This window comes from Entelurus aequoreus, linkage group LG13 (genome assembly GCF_033978785.1).
Source record: "Entelurus aequoreus isolate RoL-2023_Sb linkage group LG13, RoL_Eaeq_v1.1, whole genome shotgun sequence".
Taxonomy (NCBI): Eukaryota; Metazoa; Chordata; class Actinopteri; order Syngnathiformes; family Syngnathidae; genus Entelurus; species Entelurus aequoreus.
The window spans coordinates 63734312-63751869 of NC_084743.1; the positions used below are offsets into that span (position 1 = coordinate 63734312).

At 39.5% G+C, this 17558-nt stretch overlaps 1 protein-coding gene across 1 annotated transcript in view; it reads left to right on the forward strand.

Moving 5' to 3' along the window:
- The window catches only part of si (sucrase-isomaltase), a 221924-nt gene that overhangs the window by 85014 nt on the left and 119352 nt on the right, over positions 1-17558 (forward strand). The window contains exons 17-19 of the mRNA XM_062068147.1: positions 3830-3946; positions 12132-12286; positions 14066-14150. Of these exons, the coding sequence (XP_061924131.1) occupies positions 3830-3946; positions 12132-12286; positions 14066-14150 (357 nt within the window). The remainder of the gene's footprint in view (positions 1-3829; positions 3947-12131; positions 12287-14065; positions 14151-17558) is intronic.

Sequence of the window (17558 nt, forward strand, 5' to 3'; positions counted from 1 at the left end):
CATTCTACACTTTATGATAGTGACACTACACTTTATGATAGTGACACTACACTTTATGATAGTCACACTACACTTTATGATAGTGACACTACACTATATTATTTTCACTCTACACTTTACATTAATGAGACTACACTTTACGATAATGACACTACATTTTTTAATAGTGACACTACACTTCATGATAGTAGCACTCCACTTTTTAATAGTGACACTTCATGATATTGACACTAGACTTTATGATAGTCACACTGCAATTCCTGTCAAAGTTGGAGACCCCTTCTCCGTCATAAAGCTGCACACTAAATTCATACTGTTAATCAGGAGAGATGTCTGTTTAGAAATATGTTTATTTTTATTCTGTTAAGCAGGAAATATTTGTATTTTGGGTAAGACTTTAGTATGGGGAACACATATTCACCATTAATTAGTTGCCTATTAACATGCAAATTAGTAACATATTGGCTCTTAATTAGTCATTATTAAGTACTTATTAATGCCTTATTCTGCTTGGCCTTATTATACAACCAGTAAGCCGGTAACAATTTAGTATAGGGAACATATTCAACATTACTAACCCTAACCATAACCCTAACCAAATAACTCTAAATGAAGTCTTTGTTACTTAGAATATGTTTCCCTAGTGTCCAGATAACTCTAAATTAAGTCTTTGTTACTTAGAATATGTTGCCCATACTAAAGTGTTACCGTATTTTGTTATTTTGCACAAAAACATTGATTATTGAGCAAGTAGGTATTTGTATTAATCCAAAACCTGCCAATCTAATTAAATTATGGTTGAAGTCCAATAAAAAGTTAAAGTTAACCCTTGTGTAATGTTCATATTGTTGTTACTCAGCCAGCGTTTGTGGGTCTGATGGACCCGTTGCATTTTGTGGCTTTTACTGCCTCACAATCAAACACTTTTATGTTAAAATACTGAACAGATTTTTACCTTATCCCAATAAACATCTGTTCAGTATTTTAACATAAAAGTGTTTGATTGTGAGGCAGTAAAAGCCACAAAATGCAACGGGTGCATCAGCCCCACAAACGCTGGCTGAGTAACAGAGTGTAGGTACACAGAACATCAGAGGGTCAAATGTGAGAGAAAATGAGAGCAGATAGTGTTGCCAAACAATGTTGCAACCTTGTGTGGGAACCGCAGGTGCAGAAACACATAAGAAGAATCCCTGTGGGATGCAGAAATTGGCAGATACATTTTCCGTGCAAAGTTCATATTGTTGTTACTCAGCCAGCGTTTGTGGGTCTGATGGACCCGTTGCATTTTGTGGCTTTTAATGCCTCACAATCCAACACTTTTATGTTAAAATACTGAACAGATGTTTATTGGGATAAGGTAAACATCTGTTCAGTATTTTAACATAAAAGTGTTTGACACAAGGGTTAAAATATGTTCCCCATACTAAAGTATTACCGTATTTTGTTATTTTGCACAAATACATTGATTATTGAGCAAGTAGGTATTTGTATTAATCCACAGCCTGCGCATCTAATTAAATTATGGTTGAAGTCCAATACAAAGTTAAAGTTAAAGTACCACTGATAGTCACACACACACACACACACAAGGTGTGGTGAAATTACTCCCTGCATTTCCCCCATACCCTTGTTTCACACCCTGGGAGGTGAGGGGAGCAGTGAGCAGCAGCGGTGGCCGTGCTTGGGAATCATTTTGGCGATTTAACCCCCAATTCAATCAATCAATCAATGTTTATTTATATAGCCCTAAATCACAAGTGTCTCAAAGGGCTGCACAAGCCACGACGACATCCTCGGTACAGAGCCCACATAAGGGCAAGGAAAAACTCACAACCCAGTGGGACGTCGATGTGAATGACTATGAGAAATCTTGGAGAGGACCACAGATGTGGGTGACCCCCCCACCCCCTCTAGGGGAGACCAGATGCAATGGACGTCGAGTGGGTCTAGCATAATATTGTGAAAGTCCAGTCCATAGTGGATCTAACATAATAGTGAGAGTCCAGTCCACAGTGGGGCCAGCAGGAGACCATCCCGAGGGTAGACGGGTCAGCAGCACAGAGATGTCCCCAACCGATGCACAGGCGAGCGGTCCACCTCCCGACTCTGGACAGCCAGCACTTCATCCATGGCCACCGGACCTATGCCCCCCCCCTCCACAAGGGAGAGGGGGGCAGAGGAGAAAAGAAAAGAAATGGCAGATCAACTGGTCTAAAAAGGGGGTCTATTTAAAGGCTAGAGCAGGGGTCGGCAACCCGCGGCTCCGGAGCCGCATGTGGCTCCTTGACCACTCTGATGCGGCTCAGCTACATACATGCCGACCCCCCTGATTTTCCCAGGAGACTTATGGATCTCAGTGTCTCATAGATTACTCCCAGGGAAAAAATAATCCTATTTACACTCTAATTACTAAATAAAGGATGTGCCCTAATTGCACTGTAGTAATTGTCCTCTATAGCATTTACGTACAGCGCCAGTCCAGCCACATGTTGCATGTTGTTATTACTTGCACACACAGGAGACAGCAAAGCATACTTACTCATCAACCACACAGCTTACACTGACGGTAGCCGTATCAAACAACTTTAACATTGTTACGTTACAAATATGCGCCACACTGTGAACCCACACCAAAAAAGAATGAAAAACACATTTCTGGAGAACATCCCACCGTAACACAACATAAACACAACACAACCATTACCCAGAATCCCATGCAGCCCTAACTCTTCCGGTCTACATTATACACCCCCGCTACCACCAAATCCCCCCACACATCAACCCCCCCCCCCCCCCCCCCCCCCCCCCTCTCCGTGCGTTGGTTGAGCGGAAGAGTTAGGGCTGCATGGGATTCTGGGTATTGGTACCGTCAGTGTAAGATGTGTGGCTGCTGAGTTAGTACGCCTTGCTGTCACTTACATGAACAAGCTAAAACTGCATTCTACGTGTGGTCGAGCAGGTACACTGTTAGGGCAGACTGTAGAGGGCGCCAAAAGCAGTGTCATCACGCTCTGATATTCGGGAGTCTCCCGGGAAAAATGAGAGGGTTGGCAAGTATGACGCTATCAAGTGCCATTCATTCAAAACTCGCGGGCTGCACTAACATCAAATTTCCACATTAAAGTGCGTGCCGGTGCGTGTGTCAGAGACCCCTGGGTAACATAGCACAAAGCATTTAAGCTCTGTATGCGGTGTTTTTCATTTTAAATTTTAAATTTTTTTTTGTGGCTCCCATTACTTTCTTTAATTTGTGAAACTTGCCAAAATGGCTCTTTGAGTGGTAAAGGTTGCCGACCCCTGGGCTAGAGTATACAAATGAGTTTTAAGTTGGGACTTAAATGCTTCTACTGATGCTTCTACAATTCCGACCCTTGATGCTGAGTGCCAAGCAGGGAGTTAATGGCTCGCATTTTAATAGTCTTTGGTATGACTCGGCCGGGGTTTGAACTCAACTAGTATACAAATGTGTGTACATTGTCAGTCATCAGGCCATACAACCCACAAAAGTGTAATCGATGCATTCTAAATATGAGTCTGGTTGCCTCCATTCAGCCTTTGCTGATAGTTTAAAACTCCTTTCACACAAATATATTATTTATTTGCTTTTTCCAAGGAGTTGTCAACCGTAGTCGTTTACCGGCAGCAGCCTGGTTGACTGAGTTAAAGACAACACTATTCCATTTTCACAACACTGCACCGCTACGGTCGAGATTGTCCGACGCAGCCGCACGACTGCAATGCACAGAATTTGACGTATACGACACTGACAGACATAAAGTGCACGCTGTCTATAACGTCAAGTGGTTGTCCCTTTCATACGCCTCAGATCGGAGCTGACATCTGTGGGTTTTTCGACGACAGCAGCGAAGAGTTATGTCGTCGATGGATGCAAGTGGGAGCTTTTTACCCGTTCAGCCGCAACCACAACGCCGAGGGCTACAAGGTACACACTCAAGTGATTTGCCGCTTCTATTCTTTGTAATAAACTGTCAATTGATAACGCATGGTTTGCATTAGCCTGAATGCAACGCTGTGAAGAGCAATGAAATATGGAGAGGCTTTTGGTCAGTGATTGGCGTTGTACAGCCTCAGCATAAAACAATCGCTCATTACTCTCAGGAAAAAACATATATAATAAAACCTCGGTCATAAGGGCGAGATATTTTTTTCTTATGGGAGATATTGGAAATGTAATTATTCCTTTCCATGGACAAACTTGATCCATGATTCATTTTCTATCACCTAAAGACATTGTTTTGTTTAGTGGTTTTATTTCAGTCAAGTACGCACAACGGTATACTCTTTGTTCAAAAACAAACAATATCCATATACACCAGGGGTCACCAACGCGGTGCCCGCGGGCACCAGGTAGCCCGTAAGGACCAGATGAGTAGCCCGCTGGCCTGTTCTAAAAATAGCTCAAATAGCAGCACTTACCAGTGAGCTGCCTCTATTTTTTAAATGTTATTTATTTACTAGCAAGCTGGTCTCGGCTTTGCCCATTTTTAATTCTAAGAGAGACAAAACTCAAATAGAATTTGAAAATCGAAGAAAATATTTTAAAGACTTGGTCTTCACTTGTTTAAATAAATTCATTATTTTTTTTACTTTGCTTCTTATAACTTTCAGAAAGACAATTTTAGAGAAAAAAATACAACCTTAAAAATGATTTTAGGATTTTTAAACACATATACCTTTTTACCTTTTAAACTCATTCCTCTTCTTTCCTGACAATTTAAATCAATGTTCAAGTAATTTTTTTTTTTTTTGATTGTAAAGAATAATAAATACATTTTAATTTAATTCTTCATTTTAGCTTCTGTTTTTTCGACGAAGAATATTTGTGAAATATTTCTTCAATTTTATTATGATTAAAATTCAAAAAAATTATTACGGCAAATCTAGACAATCTGTAGAATCAAATTTAAATCTTATTTCAAAGTCTTTTGAATTTCTTTTAAAATTGTTGTTCTGGAAAATCTAGAAGAAATAATGATTTGTCTTTGTTAGAAATATAGCTTGGTCCAATTTGTTATATATTATAACATAGTGTAGATTGGATTTTAACCTATTTAAAATATGTCATCAAAATTCTAAAATTAATCTTAATCAGGAAAAATTACTAATGATGTTCCATAAATTATTTTTTTAATTTTTTCAAAAAGATTCAAATTAGCTAGTTTTTCACTTCTTTTTTTCGGTTGTATTTTGAATTTTAAAGAGTCGAAATTGAAGATAAACTATGTTTCAAAATTTAATTGTCATTTTTTTCATGTTTTCTCCTCTTTTAAACCGTTCAATTAAGTGTAAATATCATTAATTATTAATAATAACAAAGAGTTAAAGGTAAATTGAGCAAATTGGCTATTTCTGGCAATTTATTTAAGTGCGTATCAAACTGGTAGCCCTTCGCATTAATCAGTACCCAAGAAGTAGCTCTTGGTTTCAAAAAGGTTGGTGACCCCTGATATACACTATATTGCCAAAAGTATTTGGCCACCCATCCAAATGATCAGAATCAGGTGTCCTAATCAATTGGCCCGGCCACAGGTGTATAAAATCAAGCATTTAGGCGTGGAGACTGTTTCTACAAACATTTGTGAAAGAATGGGCCGCTCTCAGGAACTCAATGATTTCCAGCGAGGAACTGTCATAGGATGCCACCTGTGCAACGGACTGCATTGTGCCAAGTATGAAATTTGGTGGAGGAGGAATTATGGTGTGGGGTTGTTTTTGAGGAGTTGGGCTTGGCCCCTTTAGTTCCAGCGAAAGGAACTTTGAATGCTCCAGGATACCAAAACAATTTGGACAATTCCATGCTCCCAACTGTGTGGGAACAGTTTGGAACGGGGCCCCTTCCTCTTCCAACATGACCGTGCACAAAGCAAGGTCCATAAAGACATTGATGACAGAGTCTGGTGTGGATGAACTTGACTGGCCTGCACAGAGTCCTGACCTGATGTCAGGTTCAAACACTGATGACTTCTAACAATCAGACAAGAAGCAGGAAACATGCAGAAACAGAGTTCAATTTAGCTCGAGGAGACACATGTTTTGGGCTGTATTCTAGTTACAGATCCAAACTATGTTCTAAAAATCCTGCCCGCGTGTCTCTTGTATTTATTAGGAATGTCCCTATTACATCACTGTCGCTGAGGGAAGGGGGTAATCTCGACAACTCCAGTTAGACACAATATATGGTTATAGAATAAATAAAAATTAGGTGACACAGGTCATATCGCCTTGCCTCAGCTCTGTCTGCGTCACGGCGGTGTTCGGCCTTGTCTCTGCTCTGTCTGCATCCGGGTACCCAATGTTCGGCCTTGGCAGTCAGCAGGCTGAGTCTGGACACAACACTGATAAAGAGGCTAGCAATCTTTTGGATTGCTAGCTCTGCACAAATACAAAAATACCATTTCAGCACAAATTGACAATACTTTATAGTAACGGCCCTTAAGCATAAAGTTATGATGATAATATATACATAATTATTCTAACACCTGAACCTGATAGAACACCTTTGGGATGAATTAGAACAGAGACTGAGAGCCAGGCCTTCTCGACCAACATCGGTGTGTGACCTCACCAATGCGCTTTTGGAAGAATGGTCGGAAATTCCTATAAAGACACTCCGCAACCTTGTGGACAGCCTTCCCAGAAGAGTTGAAGCTGTCATAGGTGTAAAGGTGGACCGACATCATATTGAACCCTATGGGTTAGGAATGGGATGGCATTTCAAGTTCATATGTGATTCATGGCAGGTGGCCAAAAACTTTAGGCAATATAATGCACCTAAGCTGTAAAGGTCAAGTATGTAGTATGTTTCTTCATTATTGTTAGGTCTGGAAGAGCCATAAATTGCACCTGTGTGAACGCATCTCCACTGCTCTAGAGCAGTGGTTCGCAACCTTTTTTCAGTGATGTACCCCCTGTGAACATTTCTTTAATTCAAGTACCCCCTAATCAGAGCAAAGCATTTTTGGTTGAAAAAAAGAGATAAAGAAGTAAAATACAGCACTATGTCATCAGTTTCTGATTTATTGAATTGTATAACAGTGTTGTGGTCTTTCTTGAACTATTTGGAAAAAAATATATAAAAATAACTAAAAACTTGTTCAAAAATAAACAAGTGATTCAATTCTAAATAAAGATTTCTACACATAGAAGTAATCAACTTAAAGTGCCCCCTTTGGGGATTGTAATAGAGATCCATCTGGATTCATGAACTTAATTCTAAACATTTCTCCACAAAAAAAGAAATCTTTAACATCAATATTTATGGAACATGTCCACAAAAAAATCTAGCTGTCAACACTGAATATTGCATTGTTGCATTTCTTTTCACAGTTCTTTTTGACAGACATTTAAAAAAAAAAATCTCACGTACCCCTTGGCATACCTTCAAGTACCCCCAGGGGTAGGCGTACCCCCACTTGAGAACTACTGCTCTAGAGTCCAGTGCTTTACACCCCTGCATCCGACGCTTTGCATTGGACTTGGTGATGTATGGCTTAGATACAGCTGCTCGGCCATGGAAACCCATTCCATGAAGCTCTCTGCGTACTGTACGTGGGCTAATTGGAAGGTCACACGAAGTTTGGATCTCTGTAGAAACTGACTGTGCAGAAAGTCTTTGCACTATGCGCTTCAGCATCCGCTGACCCCTCCCTGTCAGTTTACGTGGCCTACCACTTGGTGGCTGAGTTGCTGTTGTTCCCAAACTCTTCCATTTTCTTATAATAAAGCCGACAGTTGACTTTGGAATATTTAGGAGCGAGGACATTTTGCAGCTGGATTTGTTGCACAGGTGGCATCCTATGACAGTTCCACGCTGGAAATCACTGAGAGCGGCCCATTCTTTCACAAATGTTTGTAGAAACAGTCTCCATGCCTAAGTGCTTGCCTTTATACACCTGTGGCCGGGCCAAGTGATTAGGTCACCTGATTCTGATCATTTGGATGGAGGGCCGAATAGACAGAAAGAGAATAGAAAGATAAATAGGATAGAAAGAGAAAAAAAGGAAGACAGAGGGGGAAATTGTGGGGACAAGAGCGGGATAAGACAGAGAGACAAAAACAACAACAGCAAACACAGCAATAACAACAACAACAACAACAACAAAAGAGCAACATCAGCAAATAGGATATGTACAAATATGATGGTAAAAGTGATAACAACGAAGCGGTTAGTGAAATAAATAATAACACAGAAATGAAAATGAGCATTATTACACTACAAATGGAGCAGTACAAATACCAATAGAAATAGCGCTTTTGATAATGAATAATACCAAATATTTACCTCTATTATCAACAATACAGTTGTTTAAATGCAACAATACATCTATGTAATGATAACTAGAGATACAAAAGAAAGCAGAACAATGGAGGGGAAGAAAGAGAAGCCAGCTATATTAACCTTGTAGATTGTTATAGTATCAAAGACAAACACATTTAATAAAGTCAAATACAAATAAGGCAACAATAGAATTATCCCACACTTCTCTTTTGTAAAGTACATTTGTACAGCCGATATGGGCATCTACATCAACAATATGATTTGCCTGAGAAGCTGGACAGGACAAAAAAAAAAAGGTCCAGACAATCACTTCAGAACCCAGGAATTGGATCACAAAATATGTTCCTGTAAATTTGACTTTGAGACTACGAATGAACATGCAATAATTAGTGCACACCCATGCAATGGTGACCCAGAATTTAAGGCAGGGGAGTAAAGAATTAGGAACAAGCTTGACTTCGACTTGAATATCACAATCGGGACAATGTTTAATGCCACAGAGAGCGAAAAGTAGTGTTTTTTTTTTTTTTTTTTCTTGACATGAAAGTACTGATTATTGCAGAGGAGCACAAATGGAAAATCAGACCCTTAGTGTTGAAGAGCAGGGACATGACGGCTGTGGCATTTCCATGCTCATCAGCGCTACTAAGATAGAATGGCTGTAAATGGAATAAAGTGTGTGTGTGTGTGTGTGTGTGTGTGTGTCTGTGTGTGTGAGTGTGTGTGTGTGTGTGTGTGTGTGTGTGTGTGTGTGTGTGTGTGTGTATGCAACCCAAAAAGGGTTCCACGGTATTTGCTGGAGGGTGGGGACGGAGTTGAAAAACTGTTTTGACAAAATGAGACAGCTAAAATATGACCTTTGCTTAGACTTAATCATGGTTCTCTTCCCACGGCTAGACAAACCAACAAACACACGCACACACACATATTTACACAGACAATTTGAGTTGCAATCACAAGGGACATAAGAGAATCAGACGGTATATTTCTGACCCTGTATTCTTCGAAATTAAACAAGTAATGTTGTAATGCACACCTTTACATGACCAACGTAAATAAAAAAAAACTACTGTAATTCAAGCAGTAGTGATTAATTAGGGCCCCGGGGGCAAATCCAACCAGATGATTGTTCAGTTTTTTCCAGCACACGGATGTCGGAAACTTAGGGTTGTTACTTTATACCGGTATTAGTATAGTACTGCAATACTAATGAATCATGTTTGGTACTATACCGCCTCTGAAAAGTACTGGTCCGGCACCCCCTCGCATCCCTGTCCTCGTCACGTCGTGTCATTACTGGTTTACGAGCAGACGAGCATGTTCGGCAGCACATAATCACAGAGTACTTACAAGCAGACACAGTGTGTAGACAGAAAAGGGAGAACGGACGCATTTTAGCTTAAAAACTAACAATAAAGGTGAAGTTATTACACTGAAACGCCCACCGGAAGAGGTGCTTTAAGACATTGCTAGCTAGCTAGCGGCTAAAGCACAGCCCCAGTCTGCAGTATTGTAGCTACTTCTAAATCACTAATCCTCGTCTCCATGGCGACAAATAAAGTACATTTCTTACAAGTATCATCCCTGCAGTACGAGGAATAGCTAAACATGCTTCACTACACATTGTAGCTCACCAGCGTCAAAATGTAAACAAAAGCCATTGGTGGATCCACTGTAATGATATCAAGTCCAGGAGCGTATCTAGTCGATACTACTATGATAACGTCGATATTTTTTTGGCATCACATCTTCTTTCGTTTTTTTTAAAATGTATATTATATTTATAAACTTAGGAAATATCTCCCTGGACACATGAGGACACATAACCAATGTGGCGACCCATCAGCGTTCCTGTTCTGTAACCCTGTACACAAGGGGTGTCCAAACTTTTTCCATCGAGGGCCGCACACTGAAAAATCAAAGCAAGCGGGGGCCATTTTGATATATATATATATATATATATATATATATATATATATATATATATATATATATTTTTTTTTTTTTTAAAACAATGCAATATATGTATAAAAAATATACATTTAGGCCTCCACTCAGGCTTGATCCCGGGGACCCCAAATGGTTTAGGTTAAAAAAAATATAAAAAATGTGTCATTATTTAGTATTATTATTGTTATTATTATTCAAAGTTTAAATATCTAGATCAACATTAGGTCTATCTGTCAATATAACTTTTTTTTTTTTTTTTTTTTTAAGATTTAAGTTGTATGCCCTTTTTGTCAAAGAAAACCCAGTTTTTTTATGGAAAAAACACAAAATATGCAATATTTTCCCCCAATAAAATTTTAAAGTGGAACATTTCAGATTATGTAATAATTGGAGCTCATAACATAACATAACAACTTTGATTTTAATGTATTATTTTTGAGCAATGACACTTTAAAAAAAAAAAAAAAAGTCCCACTAAAATTATTGGGGATCCAAAAGTGTCCTGCTCAGTAAAGTGTTAAAAAATAAATCTTATTTTTTTTTTAAACTGTTAACACAATAGTCTCGAGATCAACTTCAGATCTATCCGTCAATTATAACTTTTATTGTTGTTTATTATGTTCCTTGTTGGTTCGTTTTAGGCCCTTCTTTAAAAAAAACAAAAAAACATTGTTTTTTATATGGGAAACACAAAATATGCAACATTTTCCCCAAAAAATATCTCAAAGTGGAATATTTAATGTAACGTAATTGGAGCCTTGAATAGGTTAATAATTCATAATAACATTGTTTTTGATTCATTATAATTTTTTAAAGAAAGAAACAGCCTGCATGACAGCTTAGTGTTATTAGAGTCAACATAGCAACATTTTCTTGTCACCTGTTTGCTCTTTTGTATCACTTTTTATGTTTTTTTTTTTTTTTAATCGTATTTTTAGAATGTGCTATGGGGCCGTTAAAAAATTACCCTGCGGGCCGCAAATGGCCCCCGGGCTGCACTTTGGACACCCCTGCTGTACACTGTTTGTTTGTCTAGTCTTGAACGGGTTTGTGCTGAAAACATAGTTTTGTTTTACTTAAACAAAAATAAAGTCCTATCCTATGATGCTGTAATGATATCCAAATTTGTGGTATGATCCAAAACTAATGTAAAGTATCAAACAACAGAAGAATAAGTGATTATTACATTTTAACGGAAGTGTAAATAGAACATGTTAAAAGAGAACGTAAGCAGATATTAACAGTAAATGAACAAGTAATTAATCATTAATTTTCTACCACGTTTCCTTAATAATGTTGACAAAATAATAGAATGATAAATGACACAATATGTTACTGCATATGTCAGCAGCTAAATTAGGAGCCTTTGTTTGTTTACTTACTAATAAAAGACACGTTGTCGAGAATGTTCACTATTTTATTTAAGAACAAACTTGCAAAAAGAAACATATGTTTAATGCACCCTAATATTTTTTGTTAAAATAAAGCCAATAATGCAATTTTTTGTGGTCCCCTTTATTTAGAAAAGTAGCGAAAAGTACTGAAAAGTATCAAAATATTGTTATCGAGACAACACCACGGAAACTATAATGAAAGCAACAATTTGACAAATCGATTAATAATTCACGAGTAATTAACCAAGATAACGTATCATTGGGCTCTATTTGCACTTAGCTCGTAGACGGGACAATGTGGTAAAACATATGTGCATAAAGAAGCATGTTAACGGTTTAAATAATTGCGGTTCAGTTAAAACATTTTTAATGTATGATTATTTCCCAGTGCCCTAACAAACTCTCTTCCAAGGACCGGTGTGGGCCTCCCTGCAAATGAAAAATCGAAATTGTTCCTCAACTCTTGTAATCGGTGTCTTCTGCAGGCTCAGGATCCAGCTGCATATGGCGCTGACTCACTCCTGGTGGAGAGCTCCAAACGATACCTGAGCATCCGTTACACCCTGCTGCCCTACCTATACACACTCTTCTTCAAAGCCAGCACCGTGGGGGAGACTGTAGTGCGTCCCCTGATGCACGAGTAAGTCATTGAGATACAGCAAAACGAAATCTCAAAACACAAGTGTGATGTTTTGTTAAGGTATACAGTTTTTCATTCACTTTTACTTTATTCGTATTTAAATCTAAAGATTTAAACTGTTTTCAAAATCAAGTACTGTTCAGATCAGACCTGGGCAAATTCAAGCTAAGCTAAATTAAGTTAAGATTTTCAATCTGGCCCGTCAGACATTCCCAAATATTTTTTTTTAATATTTTAGATGGAAACTGTAGCTGCCATTATGATGTGCACTGATGTTTTCAAATTACCGTAAATCTTGAACTATACGAAGTATTTCAATGGTTGGATTATGCGCTTTTGCATTATATACTAAGGAGATTTTTACAACAAAGTTCTAAAGCTTAATAATATATCAGATTGTAGGTGGGTTTGTTTTTTACCCTTCACGTTCATATTTCGTTGTTTGTTGCATTTTTGTTGCGTTTCGCTTGATCGTAAAACATGTTGATCGGGAAGGGGTGTGACATTCATACGTTGTCAATATTCAGTGTTTTATCGTTCATAGTTAATATTGTAAATCCCACATTCTTTATTTTCGTGTATGTCAGGTTCAAACACTGATGACATCTATCAAACAAGACAATAATCAAAGAATTAAACAGAGACATAATTACATTTGGCTCAATTTGAGGAGAGATGCATGGACACTATACCCTTGTACGGTGTCTCAGCACGCTCTGCCAAAAGATTGCACGCCTCCTTCTTTTATTTGGACCTTCCCTGACCACATGGCAACAGCTGCTTCCAAATGGACGGGGTCGTAAACAGCCATCGCCTTTGATCACAAAAGAAAAGGTCGGTTCAAAAAAGAGGTTGTGAAAGAGTTCAAAAAGAGGTTCGTAAAAGAGTTTAAAAAAGCGGTGTCTGGAACTTGGGCAGATCCTGCCTTCTGTAGTCCTTGGGTTAAAACAATATATTTCTGTTGATTACAATGCATGAAAGAAAACAGAACACCTTCATGATGCTTCCCCCCTACACAGTGGAGTTTTACAAGCCTTCTTCTTGGTAGGTTCAAAGACATGTTTTTGCTTCTCGCTGGGAACTCATAGAAACACAACGTTTTTGTGATAACTTAGATACAATTATTCTAACAGTGTACATTCTGTAAAAAAAAAATAACATTCCAATCTGTTTTTTTAAGGCGGTCTGTCATAACGTTTTTAGCAGACATTATTGTGAGGTTTTGTATTAGTGTTCCTAAAAATAGATATACCGGCCCCCCAGACACATTTTTTTAATCTAAATTTGGCCCCCGAGTCAAAATAATTGCCCAGGCCTGGTTTACAGCCATTACAAATATTTGCATCGTTCTTAACTGGAAGTATGATTGCTATTGTAAATTGATATTGCAAAGTAGTAGAGTGACATTGCATGTTCCGATATGGGAATAATAATAAGACTGATATTGTGATCTTGAAAAGCATCTTTCTCCAAATAGTAAATCATCCTTTAAAAAAATCCTGACTCAAGATGGTGATCCGGCTCAACCCCAAAATCAAATCACTTGTTCCTCATCCCATTTCTGACATTTCTCGAAAATGTAATCAAAATCCACCCATAACTGTTTGAGTTTGGTTGGCTAACTCGGCAGCCAGGACACTCTTGAAGTTGTCGGGGGGGTAAGGTTTAATAACGGACACATAGCCGAGCAACAATGACTGGCCTCGATTACGCTTAATACACTGCACACTTTGTTAAACGTATGTAATTAACATTTCTTTGGTCGCTGTCCCTTCTAAGGTTCTATTCTGACGAAAACACCTGGACTGTGGACCGTCAGTTTCTCTGGGGAAAACACCTGCTCATCACACCTGTGCTGGACCCGGTGAGTCGACACAAACTATTCCAGAACACACCATTGAGTCCTACTCGTCACCCCTTTGAGACACAACTTTATTTATTTAATGCAGTATGTACGACTTATATGGGGTGCCCAGCTAATCTGACACACTCACAGTACATCCATTGACCTCCACAGGGAAAACATGACATGGGATTTTCTTTGTTGCCCTCCTCTCTTCTCATCCCTCGTTCTTCTTCGTTCATACGCTGCCTCTTTTCTCTCAACTATAATGAGAGCACTGACCTCATTACCAGCAGATTAGAAGTGTGTGTGTGATGGAAGTGTGTGTCCGTGCGTGCAAGGGCTAAGTTTCCTGTAAATGTGTGCGTCTGCACATGTATTTCTATGTGGGCCGATGTAACGATTTCGGTCATGTCAAAGTGCCCTGATTAGGCAATTTAGCATCGACCCTTGTGAATTACGGACTAGTAGAAAGTAAATTGGATTCATAGTGCGAATTAAGTTACTTGAATCAGAGTGTAAAAGTTGAGAATACTTTAGGGCTGAAGGTGGAGCTGAAGTAGCAGCCATAAGGTAACTGAACTAGAATCAATATAACCAAAACAAATGTTTGAAATAGCATGATAGTGTAAGATATGTTCTAGGGAGCTTTGGAAAGGTCAGAGACGCAACTAATTAACACCAACATTAGGCAGTCAAAGCAATCCATAAGGACATGGTTTGAGACTTGTGGCGTGAAGTGCAGAACCAAATGTCAAGTTGCGGACCGGTTCTTGAACAGTCACCAGTTCCCTTCCTGAGCACTGAAAAGGAGACTCCATGAGGCAGGCAAAAGAACATGCATCACTACTGCCTCCCATCTGGGGAAGCTTTGGCGTGCATTGGATTCCTTGTCATAGAGATTGTTTTGTTGAACCTTTAATCTCACATTCGCAGTATTCTGCTGGGATAGAGTGTGTTTTGCCATTTTTAGACAGAGGTCTTTTGCTCAGTGGCCTTGTGGTTAGACTGTCCGCCCTGAGATTGGTAGGTCGTGAGTTCAAACCCCGGCCGAGTCATACCAAAGACTATAAAACTGGGACTCATTACCTCCCTGCTTGGCACTCAGCATCAAGGTTTGGAAATGGGGGTTGAATCACCAAAATGATTCCCGAGCGTGGCCATCGCTGCTGCCCACTGCTCCCCTTACCTCCCAGGGGGTGGAACAAAGGGATGGGTCAAATGCAGAGGGTAATTTCACCACACCTAGTGTGTGTGACTATCAGTGGTACTTTAACTGTAAGATCCTGTTTGATTTTCCCAAGTTTACCAGATGTTCTGGCCAGGGTACAAGTATCACATGTTTTGCAGGGCCTTCATGAGCTATTCTAGGGACGCTTGAGGAACATTTACAAAAGAAGACATGAAATAGCATGATAGTGTACGATGTGTTCTAAGGAGCTTTGAAAAGGTCACAGACGCAACTGATTAACACCAACATTAGGCAGTCAAAGCAATCCATAAAGACATGGTTGGAGACCTGTGGCGTGAAGTGCAGAACCAAATGTCAAGTTGCGGACCGGTTCTTGAACAGTCGCCAGTTCCCTTCCTGAGCACTAAAAAGGAGACTCCATGAGGCAGGCAAAAGAACATGCATCACTACTGCCTCCCATCTGGGGAAGCCTTGGCATGCACTGGATTCCTTGTCATAGAGATTGTTTTGTTGAACCTTTAATCTCACATTCGCAGTATTCTGCTGGGATAGAGTGTGTTTTGCCATTTTTAGACTGAAGTCTTCTGTAAGATCCTGTTTGACTGTCCCGAGTTTACCAAATGTTCTGGCCAGAGTACAAGTAGCATGTGTTCTGCAGGGACTTCAGGAGCTATTCTAGGGACAGAGTAGCTTGAGGAACATTGACAAAAGAAGAGTCTTGTATAAATTGAAGTTTGTAGCGGTTGATTTAAGGACATAATTCACCACACCTGTTATTTATCTTTGTCATTATCATTCACTGTACTGTTCTATTGTGCACATGACAATGTGGTTCTTTGTGTGTTGTTAAGAGCGAGTAATTCGGCGCGGCTCCTTTAAGTGGCCGTGGGTCGGTCTGAAAAGATCACGGTGGACCGGCTGAAAGCGGCCCACTTGGATCTTAGTCAGCCGGTTACCACGGCCGTACCCCCGCGCCGGGGTCGTCCGCCCGCTCTACCTAGGCCCCAAGATGATGTTATGCATCCTTCTACGCAGCCCCCCGGGACCTTAGACAGTACAGATACCCTTCCGGTCCCCCCTGTTGACTCCCCGGCGTTAGTACCAGTACGGCGCACCCGGTCTGGTCGGCCCGTCCGTGCCCCTGTCTATTGACAGTTTGTTTTTCTTCGTGATGGCGAATTCTGGGGGGATGTGTGTAGCGGTTGATTTAAGGACATAATTCACCACACCTGTTATTTATCTTTGTCATCATCATTCACTGTACTGTTCTATTGTGCACATGACAATGTGGTTCTTTGTGTGTTGTTAAGAGTGAGTAATTCGGCGCGGCCCCTTTAAGTGGCCGTCAGTACATTCTCACAAAGGTGGGGGTTTGTTGTTCCCGCGATATTTGAGTGTTGTGATGAAAGCATTCATTCTGGCTTGTGCTTTTCTTGAATAAACGACGCACACGTTTTTGTGTGTCAACTATATTTCAAGTTGTCTAGCCTTCACGCTACGAGCACAACAAGTTTTTGCTTCTCTGTCAAGGTTTGTACGGCCATGAAAAACCTGGAAAAGTTGTGAAAAACGTTGTGAAATAAGTTATTTACAAACCCTAATTGTTTCCAAACGTTGTATGTAACACGGCAGTAAAACGTCTAATCATACAAAACAGAAGTCATTGTCAACCCAATAGCTGGGAAGCTAGCTCTTCAATCAGCTACACAGACTCAATACATCCACGGTGACGTTTTGGTGAATTTACTGAGGAATTTGTTAAACTGAAACAATACAAAAAGAATGCCATTGTAAGTCCATAATGCTAACACAGTTACCGTAAACGTGATAGCACATTAGCTAATGCTGAAGACGCTAGCGTCATTACATTACAAAAGAATGTATAAAAATGCACAATATCATTCCCACAGACATCACACATGGAAAGGTTTAGTGAGTATAAACAGTTGTAGTTATATTGTAAAACTTTCAAACGTTGCTTGGAGTAATAAATGCCTATTACGGACCCTAATATTTTTTCAGATGATTTGAAAAAGTCCAAACAAGATAAATAGGTTGTGACAAAATGTAAATTGCAAAAGAACGGTCATGATATTTTGGTCAAAAATATTAGTCGGCCAGCAACACTACAGTTTCGACAAAAATAAAGCAGACAACTTTGGACCTTTTTGCTAATGAAAAGCGGCCAAGCCAAGATACCGTGGGCCCTAGAACGCATGAATTCATACTACTCCTTC